At 42.8% G+C, this 15,663-nt stretch overlaps 1 protein-coding gene across 1 annotated transcript in view; it reads left to right on the top strand.

Moving 5' to 3' along the window:
* LOC126266663 (lachesin-like) overlaps positions 1-15,663 on the top strand; it is a 502,722-nt gene that overhangs the window by 462,230 nt on the left and 24,829 nt on the right. The window contains exon 8 of the mRNA XM_049971079.1: positions 13,203-13,280. Coding sequence (XP_049827036.1) covers positions 13,203-13,280 — 78 coding nt within the window. The remainder of the gene's footprint in view (positions 1-13,202; positions 13,281-15,663) is intronic.

Here is a 15,663-nt window from a genome sequence, read left to right on the forward strand (position 1 = left end):
TACGTCTGTAGCCGTTCGCTTCCAGAACAAGACTGTAACGCATTATTCTTTACATCACAGACACAGAATTATGTCAAGAACGTTCTAAGATATGTATTCTGTGTAGTATCACAATACGTAGGTAACACATAACTACATTTGTCTTTTTCATAAACAATGTTAACTAAAGTCAGCGTCCTTTCGCCCATTACAGTTTCAAATTTATTTAAGAATAATACGCAGGTTTTCTTTCTCTTTTGTTATTACACTTGTTTCATGTGACAAAGTTTCAATAGAATTTTTCCAGGCAACAGTACATTAGGTATTAACTACTAATAATTAACTGGTAAATATGTACTAATAAATACACTTCCCAGATAAATGCAGTTGTAACAGTAGCCGAAGCATTCAATTATACACTACCCGTCCAGTGTTACGAGGCTGATTTTATTTCTAGTGGATAAGGAACGTCAGCGCAGTAACTGTAATGGCAGAGTGAACTAAAATTTGTAAAGGATAGATGTGCATTCAACGAGTCAGTTTTGAGCAGGCAGTGTTACGTACTGAACGTGGAGCCGTAGAATGAAAACGTCTCTAAGCCAAGTTTTCAGCTCATTCTCCAGAGGGTTTGGAGGAAACGAAAATGCGTGCAAAGTTTGTAGCGGGTGATGATACTTGGTGTTACTCATATGAATCTACTACAAAAGAACAAAGTGCAGAAATTCACTTGTGAAGGGCCAACGCTATGACGACATAGTGGATATTCAAGAAGTGACGCGTGAGTTAAACAGCATCCGAAAGAACGACTTTTGTAACAGTTTCTAATGGCTGTATGGCCGATTTGCGCGTTGTACGCAAGATAGGGAGACTGTGTAGAACACTGGGAGCGTGGAATCCTCCACCTTAACTTTTCTCTACTTTTTATTAATACAATCCTCAAAGTTATTGGACTCACGAACATACATGGCGTAGTCACGTTAATGTGATCCCACATACCTGCAAAGTCAACGTGCAATAACCACTTACAGATGGCAGCACTAGCAGTGCAGGGTATATAAAATGTGTCGAGGTATGCGGAAAACAGTGAAGTCGTTGTCGTGATGTCGAAATGGAGTGGTTTTTCTGAAGTCCAAAAGGGTGTGACCATTGGTGGAAGCCTTTTCTGAAACAAGTAAGTGTGTAAACAGTTCGCGTACCGCCGTAGTTGGCGTATACAATGCACGGCAAAGTGGCGCCACTCAAAACCGGCGCCGAGGCAACTGTAGTGCACACCGGCCCATATCTGACATGGTACATTCGGGAGGACGACGGTTCAATCTCGCTTCTGGCCATCCTGATTTAGGTTTTCCGTGATTTCTCTAAATCTCTCCAGGCAAATGCTCGGATAGTTCCTTTGAAAGAGAACGGCCGACTTCCTTCCCCGTCCCTCCCTAATCCGATGAGACCGACGACCTCGCAGTTTGGTCTCTTCCCCCAAACAACTCAGTCCCCTCTGGCAGGGATGAACATCGGCTGGGGAGAAGTGTAGGAGCGAATAGACAGGCAACTGTTGAGGAACTGACTGCTCAGATGCAAGGGGCTGCCGACAGTGTCACCTCAACGACCATTTAGCGAACGTTGCTGCGTGTGGGATTCCGCAGCAGGCGCCCGTTAGTGCAGCCATACCGATTAATGTTCATCGGCGACGAAGGCTGTAATTTGTAAGCCAGTACCACAACAGGATTTATATTCAATGGTGACTGGTGGCCTTTTCCGCTGAATCACATTTTATGTTCCAATAGACAGTCGGCCGTTGGCGTGTGTGGTGTGAAATGTGTAAAAGCAAACCCAAAGCCGAGGAGGGAACGTCATGGTCTAGGGATTTTTTTTGTGGCATCTCATAATTCTCGAAGGTACCATCAGGCAGTACAAGTATACGTCTACCCTTGCGGACCAGTTTGTGTTTAGTCGCCACGATGGCCTCTATCAGCAGGACAATGTAATATGTCAAACAATTTGGAGTGTACGTGGTTAGAATTGCACTAGGATGAGTTTACCGTAATCCTCTGCCACCCAACCATCCGAATGTAAACCCAATCGGGAAGCTGTGGGACCACCTCGATCTGGTTGTTCGTGCCAAGGGTTCTCAACCGAAAAACCTAGCGCAGGTGGCCAAACCACTGGAGTTGACATGGCTCCAAAACTCTTTCGGTACCTTCCAGAACCTCACTGTCTCTCTACCTGCACGTCTAGGAGCGGACCACGCTGCAAAAGGTGGTTAGTTAGGCATCTGACAGGTGGCCACGATAATGTGATTCGACAGTCTACAACATAACAACAGGGTCATATACCCGGAGGTAATTTCTTGAAAATGACAACGGCTGTGGAAGCCTATGCATGCACAAAGTAAGCTCATTGACAAGATACCCTAGTCTAAGAAATGATAATAAATTTCCCGTCCTTGGTATTCTGTAGTTCTTTTTGGGCTTTTCTTCCGTATAATAAAGTTGAGTCGAATGCATGTCGAGGATATATGTCTGTAAATACAATTAGTTATAGTTTCATATGATTTTGAGCAGTTCACCAGAGTGTAGTGTGTTAGAGAAATATGGATGTTATGCGCACATCTCCATGAAATTGAAACTCAGAGCCTATATTTATACCATACGAGCTATGTTTTTCACTATCACAATTAACGAACTAATATTATCTGTATTTATATCACATTTCTTTAAATACTTTAATAAAATAAGTGATACATTTGCTAAATTTATTGTATTTAATGCAGTTATATTTCCATCTAATAGGTCTACAAATTTGCTTTCACCGTTTTTTCTCTATGTTCGGGGGCTTTATCGCGAAAAACTTACAAAAAATTATGATTATTAGTATTGCGCATCGCTAGCTACTACATCTCCTCTTGCGGATAGCATACGAATCCCGTGGTGGAAGAACTGGGTGTCTTTTGTGGGGATCCATGAATTGTTTCAATTTTGAACTTGCTGGTCAGGCATATTGTAAGCCATTGATCGAAAAAGGTGGTAGGCAGAGAGAGCAACGTATGGGGAAGACCGCGGGAGGGATAGGATTTCTCATTTCAACTTTTCCATGTATATTTTGAAGGGCTTTGCGACATGGGGTCCAGCACTGACCTGCTGCAAAATTACCTTCACGTGTCTATCGCTGTATTGTGGCCGTTTGTGTTTCAATGCTGGGCTCGAAAGCATCAATTGCTTTCGATAGCGATGTCCTGTGGCTGTCCTCGTCTGTTTCAGTAGCTACGAAAACGATCTGTCTTTCGCCGCCATGCCGGTCTTCCACATCAAAATCTCCGTTCTTAATGCGTTGAAAACATTCTCTGCACATTCTTCCAGTAATAGTTCATTCACCATTGGTCTTACTCAGCATTTGAAGAGCCACAGTCGCAGATTTCTTCATGTTAAAGCAAAAAATTAAAACTTCCAGCCAATGCCGAGAGATTTGAACACGCATCTCCCGCGTCGCCGTCCGACACCGTACCACACTACCAAGATGCGGTGGCACTAATAACTTGCTCGATGTTGCATATCTTGAGCTTAAACGTTGACTGGTCCTACTTTGCTTCTTTTTCAGTGTTCAGTACACCGTCTTCTTGTTTCCATGCTTGATCTTTGTTGAGTTTCCGACGGGTTGTCCACTGCACCATTTTTTCACTAATTACCACTAAGTCTGTGAGGGCTGCGATGGGGAGTTTCCGTGCTCATAAACAATTTGAAAAGTTTGTCATTGTGTTGCAGATTACAGTGTGCTGTGTTGGCTCGTGTTCTATCATTAATACTGTCCCATGTTCATGGCCATCTCTTGTTTGGTTTTTGGAAACCGAACGAAGAATACGTTTGGAAATATCATCTCTGGCGGGCCGCTTGAATTGGCAAGAGCAACGACCTGATGGGATACCTTCAAAGCTAATTAACTTGGAAATTTCTTTCTTAACAATGATTTCTTGGTGCAATCTAACCTGCAGCACCCTTACATGTTTTCTGGCTGTTGCTAACGGCCTTGTATGTTTATTAAATACGCTGTCGGAAATTAAGTGCCTAACTTATCCTTACTGGCAATAACAATTTGTCCATTTTATTTGGACTGTTGAGCTCCGTGGCCGTGGATAATGATATTGCACTGAAAAAATACGGTAACCAGCCACTTTTTAATGCGTTTTTTTTATTTACGCCAATATGCATTTCGGGTTTGCACCCATCTTCAGCTGGCAAATTACATGGATCTTCAGTTACTTCAGTAGTACAATCTCGACAGCAGTTTGGCTGCTGCAGCAGGCCTGTGCAAAAGCAACGACTCAAATCATTTACTTAAATTTCGCGAGTTTAAAGTCACACACTATCAGCTGTTCATTTTACTTACATTCTCCTCTCCTTGTTTTTTCCTGGCTTTTCTTTTTTTCTTTTTTAAGTAAAATGAGCAGCTGATAGTGTGTGACTTTAAACTCGTGAAAATGAAGTAAATGATTGGAGTCGTTGCTTTTGCACAGGCCTGCTGCAGCATCCAAACTGCTGTCGAGATTGTACTACTGTAGTAACTGAAGATCCATGTAATTTGCCAGCTGAAGATGGGTGCAAACCCGAAATGCATATTGGCGTAAATAAAAAAAACGCATTAAAAAGTGGGTGGTTGCCGTATTTTTTCAGTGAAATATCCTTACTGGACCTAACGGTCAAGATCGTCATTATCGGAAAATACAGCCCTAGTTGCAGATAAGGCATTTCCTTAATACTAACTCATATTAAGTGACAAACGCTTATGGTAACGGCATGCTTGCCTAACTAGTAGTCTGAATGCGTCTTTCTCTTTTGGAGCGAGACTGAGCGTTGGTTTTTCATAGCAGAGCAAAATAGCTTCTTCGCACTATAGCCTGGAGAAATAAAGATCCCACTCCTTGGAGAGAACATGACGTATCTTCCGCAAGTAGTTGCGACAAACGACCGGAAGAATCTAACAAGCTCCTCCTAAAGGTATCTCACACGAGGAAATTTGAGCCTCCACCGTAGAGACGTTCATGACGAGACTTTTATTGGATAATGCACCGAAGCTATATTTCACTATTAAAAGAACACGCAGATGCGTGAACTGTCATCAATATACCATACGATATGTCTGCCACCAATTGTGCTGTAGGAATTGTCGATGATCTGCAACGCACAGGTGTTAGCACTTCTAGTCCTCCACGTATTTATTTTCAGTCTACATATTGTCTTAAAAAGTTACAAAATGTTTATGTTTACCGAACTGTCAAAGAACGTGTAAGTAAATCTGAATTGCTACAAAAAATTATTAGCGCAAAGTGTTGCCGAATCTGCGGGATCTCTATGTTCTCTTACCCATTAACAACGTAGTGAGCTGATGCTCTAGTGCCGACTATCAGCGAAATATTCCCTAACGGCGAATGCTAATCATTAGGACGTAGAAAAAAGTGGTTTGGATATTTGTGTATATTTTACAGTATTCATTTGTATCCTTAATAAAAAAGACTCGGATTTATAATCATGTTAAAATATTCACTGAATTTACTGATTTGTAGCACCCAGATAGTACGTCCTGTAACGCAGTAGCTTTTCCTACCTTTATGTACCAGTAAAATAACACTAACTGATCCTATTTGATGTCGGGAAGTACACTTCATACTTTGATTCATAGGAAAGTCCTTCATTTACATCTTCATTTGTCCTATAACGTGTTGGGATCGACGCTTGTGACGTTGCAATGCATGCTGCAAAGTGTCCTTTGACATCGTCTGAGGATGTTTACTCGTAGGTGATATTGAAACTACAGTGAATGGATGCTTTCTGAACTCTTGATGGAGGGTTCAGCAGTGTAGTATGACAAAATAATTGATAATTCCTTGCAAGTTCACTGCTTAGTATAAATAAATACTCAAGGCAGGCTTATAATCACATTTTTAGCACCGATTAGCTACGGATACGTAATTCTGCAGTCATAACTTTATCAGTCAACCTATATCATTTCATCATCCTGGATGATAAATGATCATGCTGAATTACTCTGTCGTATATATTGTCACGGGAAACGTATTCGCAGTTACGAATATGAACAACTATCGGCTGTATATTGGAGTGATGACAAAGAACATTTGTGCCAGATTTGGACTCGAACACAGATTTTCCGTTTTACACGAGCGGTCGCCCTGACCGCTCCATTCCGCGAACGAATCACGCCCAGACCCACGACTATATGTCGTTCTTCATGTGTCACAACCTGCACTTGTACATACAGCATATTTCCGTCCAGGAAGGACATATTTTTGAGAGTCGAGAGCCCGGTATTGGCGAATAAGTACGAAGTAGCAGTGCCTATGTAATTAAGAACTATGATTCAGTGAGCCTCCACATACTCATGCGTGTCCGAAGGAACACTACACCGTACTTCTTAATAACACAGGCACTGCCATTTTGTATACACATTGTTGAAATGATGGTCGAAGTAGAGAGGATATAAAAAGTAGACAGGCAATGGCAAGGAAAGCGTTTCCGAAGAAGAGAAATTTGTTAACATCGAGTGTAGATTTAAGTGTCAGGAAGTCGATTCTGAAAGTATTTGTATGGAGTGTAGCCATGTATGGAAGTGAAACGTGGACGATAAATAGTTTAGACAAGAAGTGAAATAGATGCTTTCGAAATGTGGTACTACGGAAGAATGCTGAAGATTAGATGGGTAGATCACATAACTAATGAGGAGGTACTGAATAGAATTGGAGAGTAGAGAAATTTGTGGCACAACTTGACTGGAAGAAGGGATCGGTTGGTACGGCATATTCTGAGGCATGAAGGGATCTATAATTTAGTATTGGAGGGCAGCGTGGAGGGTAAAAATCATAGAGGGAGGCCAAGAGATGGATACACTAAACAGATTCAGAAGGATTTAGGTTGCAGTGGATACTGGGCGATGAAGAAGCTTGCACAGGGTAGAGTAGCATGGAGAGCTGTATAAAACCAGTATCTGGACTGAAGACCACAACAACGACAACAACATTGTTGAAATGATACCTCTGTTTATCCTGGTGTATTGTTATCAAGATTTCCTACTGGCGACCGAATATTATTGTAAAACATATCATTTGATATTACATCCCATTAAGTGAATATCAACAATGCAATTGTACAACGGTACAGTTGTCAGAAGGTGTGACGTGAAGGTAAATGTATCAATGGATTTCAAAATGCGAAAATGATCGGTGTCTCATCCACAAGGTCATTGAATTCCATATTCATTGTCCCACATAACTGAAACGCTGCAGCTAGAGTGTCACTGTTCACGCCCGCAGTTCAATTGTGTCGTTGAGCAAGGATTTGGAAATAAGTACTTGTCTGCTTCTCCTGACCACAAAATCTGATTCCTGAATTTTGTGAGAAGTTACACATTATTTTGTGTAGAGTGTAATAATAACGATTAAAACAGGGGCTACTATCATTCGATAGATATTTTTAACCTCATACACCATTTCATGCCTATTTTCCAGCATGAGTTATGAGCCTCAATATTCTAAACTCATATATGGCAATACAGTCGTAATATAGGCTGGGTAAGCTTCAGAAAGATTAATCCTTTGTCTCAGGACGATGTCTCCTACATGAATGAAAAAAAAGCATGGGATGACTTTTAACTTGCCCATAGGACCACAAAGTTTTTTTAAGAACCATTCAGTTTTGTTCAGTAACTTCTTTTACATGCATGTATGTATACCGATAACATTATGACCATATGCGTTATAGCCTGTTGGTTCACATTTAAAATGAAATACAGCAGCGTTTCTGGGTGGGATGGATTCGACAAGTCCTAAGTATGTTTCCGGAAGTACACCTGTTTCCAACAGGTCACGCAGCTCTTGTAAATTAGGGGTTTGTGGCTTGTGTGGGCGCAGCTGACAATCAGTAGGGCCCCAGATGTGTTTCACTGGTTTCGGATCAGACGAATCTTCTGCCCATCAATATGAGTTTTATTATCATGCTCCTCAAGAAGAAGTTAAACTTTTATGTCGTTGCAATACAGACAGTTATCCTCCAGGTAGCTGCTTCCTTGTCGGAGAAGACATCAAGAAATGCAAGATGCAACATGTCTGAGATAATATTCACGTAGTCCTCAGCTGTCAGAGTGCCTCGGTTAGGAGCACAGTTCCCATGGATGCCCAGGAGAGTATCTCCCTTACCGTAATACCGCCCCCTAAGCAGTCCTGCGTCTGATGTGGTGCATGTTTCGAGCATCCTGAATGACTGCGAGTCCGGACACGACCATTGATCTGATGTAACAAAAAACTTCGTTCGTCCGACCGTGCAACACGTTTCCATTCATCCACCGTCCAGAATCGATGATCCCGTGCCCACTAGAGTCGTAATTGACGACGGTGTTGATTCAACATACAAACTCACTGGAGTCATCTGGTGCAGAGTCACATTTTCAAAACTGTGCGCTGGACGATACGCGCTGGAACATCTGTGGCAGGGCCAGCGTTGTACTCTGTCGTAACATCTGCCACAGAACGCAGCTTATCAGACCAAGCGAACGTCCGATCAAGGCATTCTGAGGCGGAGCATCGCCGTCCAACACTTAGTTGCCCACTTGTAGTTGCACTGTCCTTCAACCATGTTCCATAGATGCTCATGTCAGTAAGATGTGAACAGTCGACCAGCTTCGTTGGGCCATAATAATATTTCCTTTGACAAATTCGCTTATGTCAGCGACTTTCCCTTTTCGTAAGCTGTGCTGTTGGTAAAATGAATTTATTCGTCTCTATTACGCTTATGTTCTTTCCCATTGACTCTACCAGATGGCATGCGATCGTGCAGTGGGCAACGGTCACAATCTTTTGACCTCTCTGTACTTGACTGACACTACACGGGAAAGTACAACGGGTTGAGGGAATGGAAACCAGGCAGTCCATTCGTTATAATGGTATAGGGGGCTACAACGATCAGTAACGCGATCTCGATTTGGTTTCTAGAAGGCAGATTAATGTCAGCTTGTGCTCCATTGTGACGACACCACGTACTCAAAGTATCTCCTCTAATAATCCCTACAGTATTTCTCAGCTGAAAAATGTGTAACAGTCACCTGAGAATCGAGATGGAGGCGTGTAACTCCGATTTAGGTAACTGTCTACAATATCAGCCCATAAATTTACTGTCAGCTTTTCTTGATAAATTTCGTAACTGGCAGTACTAATTTAGGTCACGTGACATGGGGAACCATAAAACAACACGAACTTGAGTGTTTCTCAAATTCATCAACACCATGAACTCGTGAGTGTTTGAGTGATGTGTTGGTTTGATGGAGGTACACATCATTAGCGGCATGCTTTTAAGCGCACAAACGCATACACGTCCTGCTCCCGTTTCAGTGTGAGAGATAGTAGTGACATCGGGGTCCTATTTAATATCGTGTATGTATCCAGAAATGCAGAATACTTTCAGCATCTGCGAGAAACACGCCTTGTTAGAAAAATGGAGGTATCGTCTCGTGTGATTTTCGATTATGTCATCGGCATTTACTGACGTGTGCAGCGGATTCTAAAGCCCATTGACCGTATTCGACGCTTGGTGTCTCCAATTGTAGTGTACCCAATCTAATTCCGGTGTTCTGTGACGTCCGAAGAGCATAAACAGGCAGATGTGGCTTCTGTATGCCACAGCGGGCAGATAATTCTCAATGATATGACAGCTCACCTTTTGTGATCAAGAAATGATTGTTCGCAGTAATCAACGACGACCTCTACCATCAACTCATTGTAGTTCTTGGAAAATGATGTGATCGCGCTTTTCTTCGAATGCAGATACTTCCCTTTGCCTAAATTCATTCACGTGTAGTCGTTTGATGATCCGAGTACTTGTATGACATAATAGGAGGAGATCTCTTTCGTCGGTCAACGATATCTGGTATCTGACCACCACACGAAGACCCTTATGGAGAACAGAGGAATAGGTATCTCTGGACTAAAGAGCATCTGAAACAGTTAAAAACAGATGAGTCACCATGTTCAGATGGACTTTCACACCTTTTCTACACAGTGTACTCTTCAGAGCTCGACCTTTAATTAGCTTCAATTATCGCTAACCCCTTGTCTAGCGGAAAGTCCCAAGGGTCTGGAAAAAAAAGCGCAGATGACTCCCGTATACAAGAAGGGTCAAAGAGACAAGTCAGATTACAGACCATGATCATTAATGACAGTTTACTGCAGAATTCTTGAACATGTTCTATGCTGGAATAGAGTAAACGTCCTTGAGAATCAAAAGCTTCTACCCACAAACCAATACTGACGTACAGAGACTAAAACGAACTCCAGCGCGACGAAGGGCAACAAGCATATTCCTTTTTCGGAAAATGTTTGACATGATACTACACTGCAGACTTAACGAACGTCCCAGCATACATAACAATTTCTCAGAGATGTCAGTGACAGAATATTACTGATGTGTTGTTTGCCACAACCACGTCATAAAATATCAAGACGTAACGTCGCAAAGCGTCGCGAAATGGAACAAGCAGGTGAGGTCCAGTGTAAGGAAGGCGAGTGGTTGGAGACTTCTATTAAAGTGTGGCTCGTCTACGAAGGAGACCACGTATAGAACACTTGTGTGACCTGTTCTTGGTTACTGGTAGACTGTCTGGGGTACCCACCAGGTCGCATTAAAGGATGACGTCGAAGCTATTCACTGGCGGCCGGCTATATTTGTTACCCGTGGCTTTGATGAACGCGCGAGTATTGCAGAAATGCCCAGTGAACTCAAATGGGAATCCTAGTGTGGAAAAAGACGTTGTTTCTCGTAGCACTATTCGGAAAATTTAGAAAACAAACATTTGCGACAAACTGCAAATGATTCTACGGCCACCAACATACATCTCGAGTAAGTACCGTGAAGGCAAAATAAGAGACTATATAGACAGTCGTTTCTCCTTCGTCCATTTATAAGTGGAACAAGAAGTAGAGTGACTAGCAGTGGCAAAAGGTACCCTCCGACATGCACTGTATGATGGCATTTAGATTACGTACGTAGAGCAAATTTGTTAAGGCTTTTGTTTGCCCTTGTTGACAAACTGCCTATTGACTTCTGTCTCGCGTTCTGTGGTCGACGTTTAACGAGTTTTACGCGGTTTCGCCACTGCGCGTGATTGGTATTGTCAGAGCTTCACTCTTCATTGCGAGTAGTGGGTTGGAGCCGAGCTCCCGGCCATAGATTATATGTATCGGTCACGCCAATGTCAGAGGGCTTTTCCGTAGTCATTGGAAATGGAAATGAGCGTAATGGTTGACCGGGATGCCCTATTCAGGGGAAGTTCGGCCGTCGAAAACAAGCCTTATGTCAGGTGACGCCATATTGGACGACTTGCATGATGGTGATGAGGATGAAATGATGATGAGGACAACGCAACAGCCCGTTCACGAGTGAAGAGAAATCTCCAACACTGCCGGGAATCGAACCCAGGCCCGCTTGCATTGGAGGTGAGCTCGTTACCAACCAGTTAAGCAGGCGGATTACGCAGCTATTACTGCTGTGGCTGTCCCCCTGCTACCTGCAACGGTCATTTACCGTAGCACGGGAATTCAGGATCTGCTACCCTGAGGCTCTCTTTTTGCTTGTTGTAGCTGTTGACCTGTTTGCAGATTTCTATGACTTCTCTGATTAAGCGGGCGAGGTAGCTATCCGCCACAGCAATAGCTGCCATGTGGCGAATTTTGTTATCAGGTCGGTCTCACACAACACGTGCCACACGCCCTATATGTCCACATGTCCCAATGTGTGACGTTTCTTATTTTCGGTAATGTCAGCTTTAATTCATCGTCCAGTCATTCCAAAATAGACTTTCCCTCATGTCCGTGGTATTTTCTAAATTCATGACTTGGCAAGTGGGTGTCTTTCATCTTTTCCCAATTTGCGACAATCTTTCGTCTTCTTCGTCGGTTTATAAATAGTGTTTATGCCGTGTTTGCACTACATAGGAGCGATTCTGTCCATCACCCTGGGGATGTATTGCAGAAATACCGCAAGCGATATTTCTTCATCCGGTGTGTATGTACATGAGCAAGAAATACGCTGATGTCTCGCTTAACACACTTCCTCTGTCATGTCTAATGTCAATAAGATCTGCTCGCACCTCAGCCACGTTGTGAGAGGTCCAAGACTAAGGAATTTATTGGTAGCACACTCGAGCAGATGTAACGTCGATGGATTGCTCACTCGCTGCCTGCGATATGTATGCTACAATAGAATCGCAGACCAGAGGGCAGTGTTACGGAATTTAACTGTTGGGAGGTTACTCTTGGCGACCAGTGTAACCTCCCAACAGTTGAATTCCGTAACCTCCCAATAAATGGTGACTAACCTCTCAATGAAATTGTGACTCGTATGTAACCTTTCAATAATTAACTGATTGTGAACCTAAACTGGTAAATCTGGACGTCAGCAATGCTGCGTCATGGCCCTGAAAATTCATTCTGAATAAACTGAAAGTTCTTACCTCAATTATGTAGCCGGATAACGCGTATATATCTGCTCCTATAGGAATTTTTTTTGGCACAGCCCAGTGCAATGCTGACCAATAGATTTTCTTATGTTTAAAAAGCTGATTTTTCTTTACGATAATCAGGATGACCATGGATAGGAGAAATTAATAAAATCTTTATATTCAGATGAATGGTGTCAACAGTTATCTTAATAAGAAAGATTTTTAAAAACATTTACATAGGAAATCATATAACAATAGTACAAAATCAGGTTTACAAATTACATATGCGCGCGACTATATATAACAATAATTTTTGCTTCCATCGTTCTCCACGACTGGCCTTAGTAATTACATACAGGACAGAAGTGCTCTCTGTGAGCTATTCAACTCGACAACTGCTCTCTTAGAGCGACCTGACCCAACCGTCCGACTGCGAGCTATTACCACTACTGCTGCCGACACTGCTCTCAGGCCTGCGATTCTATTGAACCATACATATCGCAGGCAGCGCGTGAGCAATCCATCGACGTTACATCTCCTCGAGTGCGCTAACAATAAATTCCTTAGTTATCGACCTCTTACAACGTGACACGACAATCATTGCCTCCCACAATCCGTAATTCTGTCCCTCATCAAGGTATGTTTTATTTGTGCCCACGTTCCTTGGTAAGTTTAGATTGTGTGTAACGTTAGTAAGATGGGACGCAAGTACAGAGAACTGTCTTCTTCTGTTGCAGGACAGGAGCCACCACCGGACATTGAGGGTGCAGGCAACGGTCGCAGGGCTGGTGAACAGCGGGCAGCCGAGCGAAGGGGTGAGTTGTTTCCGCAATCCCCTCTTGCCCTGGCTCCTACTGTAGTCCGGGGCGTTGTGTACTTTGCTGACGCTTTCATAAAGACCGGATACAATAATGACTCACCGTCTACTTCATGTGACAGGATTATTCATCGACGCTGTTTCCTCTTCTAGTTGTCTACTGTCCACACAATATAATTATGTCATTTTCAGTAGACGCCGCAAGCATAAGTATGCGATCACCGCCTAGTTTATTTGCTGCTACGAGCCCTTCTCACAGGACAGGCAACTCACTGAAATTGACATTGCATTCATAGTGCCTACTATAATGCTACGGCTTGTTGTATTGTTTAGTGACCAATGTAAACAACCGATGGAAAAGATTCTTAAGGGCCGGGAGTCATATGACTTAATACCGATTCCTTCGACCCCAGAGAGGGCCAAGTTATACTTTGCGTAATACACTGAATTGTTTTCTTATTATCGTGGGAAGTTAAAAGTTTCTTACTTTTGAATACATCGTGGGAGCAGACAGTGATAAATGTTATTACTAATTGTTACTATTAAAATTAGTCTTGATCACTCTGTTGATTGGTTTCTACCACGCCTGTGTTCGTCTGCAAGACAAATACGGAGTCTGATCAGAGGGCTACATACATAAAAAATGATATAAAACTGCAAAGTTGTAAAACGATGAATTACCAAGATGCTGTATTAACAGTATCCTCCTTCTTGTGGTAAATCACTGCTAGACAGAGCAGCGAACGACTTACTTATATACTGGAGGCTCCGCCCACTTTTGACAGAATGATGTCATCGCTAACCAATGAGTTAATAGTCAAATAAAAACGTAAAGTTTCCTAATTAAACGAACAATGATAGAAATGAAAAATAAAAATACATTGAACTTAGCTGGTTCACCAGATTTTGTTAGATAAAATATGTAAAAATATTAAACATATGACATAAATAAAAATCGTTTCGACAGTACATGGGTTGCCCTCTCTGGGCCTTTGGGAGAACCATTTAGAAGCTACTGGTGGCCATGGTAAGTATAGACGCCATTCCGAAGGTGTGGAGCAGGCTACTGTTCAACAAGGTCGTTATAATATCGATAGGCAAACACTGTCTCATTAGAGGACTCACCATGAACAGCAGCATGTTGTTATGAAAACGATAGAGGCTCTACCAGGGCGCTTTCAATTAAGGAAGATGCAAAAATCATTGACTCACGTGTTGTAGTAAATGCTGGACAGATAAAATTTCCAAGTGTAACAAGGGACATCCATTCGTATAGTTAAAAGTTTCTACCTGATGCAGAAAAGGCGATGGAATCAATTGTAATAAATGGTAGCCCACGGTAAATGTGGATCAATTTAAGGCAATACCTACGAGGAGTGCTCAATAAGAACTACAACACTTTTTTTCCCGGCCAGTTTCCTTTGAAAACATGCTGAATTGTGGGACATCGTGGAATACTCCCGCTTCAGCCCCTATACTTTCATTAAGTTGCAATAGATGGCAGTGCTATCCGTAGCTTCCATAATGGCGTTTGTAAAGGAGGTGCGTTCCAAGTAGAGCTGTCATTCAGTTCCTTTTGGCTGGAAACCACAGCATTGCAGATATTCATAGGCACTTGCAGAAGGGATACATAGACCTGGCAGCGAACAAAGCACTATGAGTCGTTTGGCGAGGCATCTGACTTCATCGCAACAAAGTTGCGCAAACCTGTCATATCTGCTGCCGGTCGGCCGGCCGGCCGCACACAATTTTGACACTTGCAGTGTTGGAACGTGCGGACACTCTCATTCGAGATGATCGACGGAACATAGGAAAACACCGCGCTGCACAACTGGACGTCTCTGGTGGTAGGGATGACACACTCTCCACCAGTTGTGGCGCGCACGCTGGACTCCTTCCCGCCAAACGGAAGTCCATAAAAAGCAACGAAGGACCATATGCTGAGAGTTGCTTGCGTATTACGTGGCTAGTCGTGACAACATTTTGTCGAAAGTGGTCACAGGCAATGTAACTTTCGGTTATCAGTTCAAACCAGAAACAAACCGGCAATCTGTGGAGTCGTGCCAAACAACCTCTCCTCCGAAGAAACTATTCAAAGCCGCACCCTCAGTTAGTAAAGTCATGGCGACGGCCTTATGAGACTCTGAAGAGGTTATTCTGTTTAATGTCGTCTCTTATAGTGCAACGATTAATTGAAGCATATTGTGCTGTACTCATTAATCTGAAGAAACGATTTCAGAGGGTTCGTCGCTACAAAAATGCAAGCCAACTTCTCCTCCGTGACAACGCAAGTCCTCATACAAGTCTGCGCACCCGAGAGGAACTCACAAAACTTTATTGGAGCGTTCTCCCTCACTCATCGTACAGCCCAGATCTTTCAC

The sequence above is a fragment of the Schistocerca gregaria genome, chromosome 4 (assembly GCF_023897955.1).
Source record: "Schistocerca gregaria isolate iqSchGreg1 chromosome 4, iqSchGreg1.2, whole genome shotgun sequence".
Taxonomy (NCBI): Eukaryota; Metazoa; Arthropoda; class Insecta; order Orthoptera; family Acrididae; genus Schistocerca; species Schistocerca gregaria.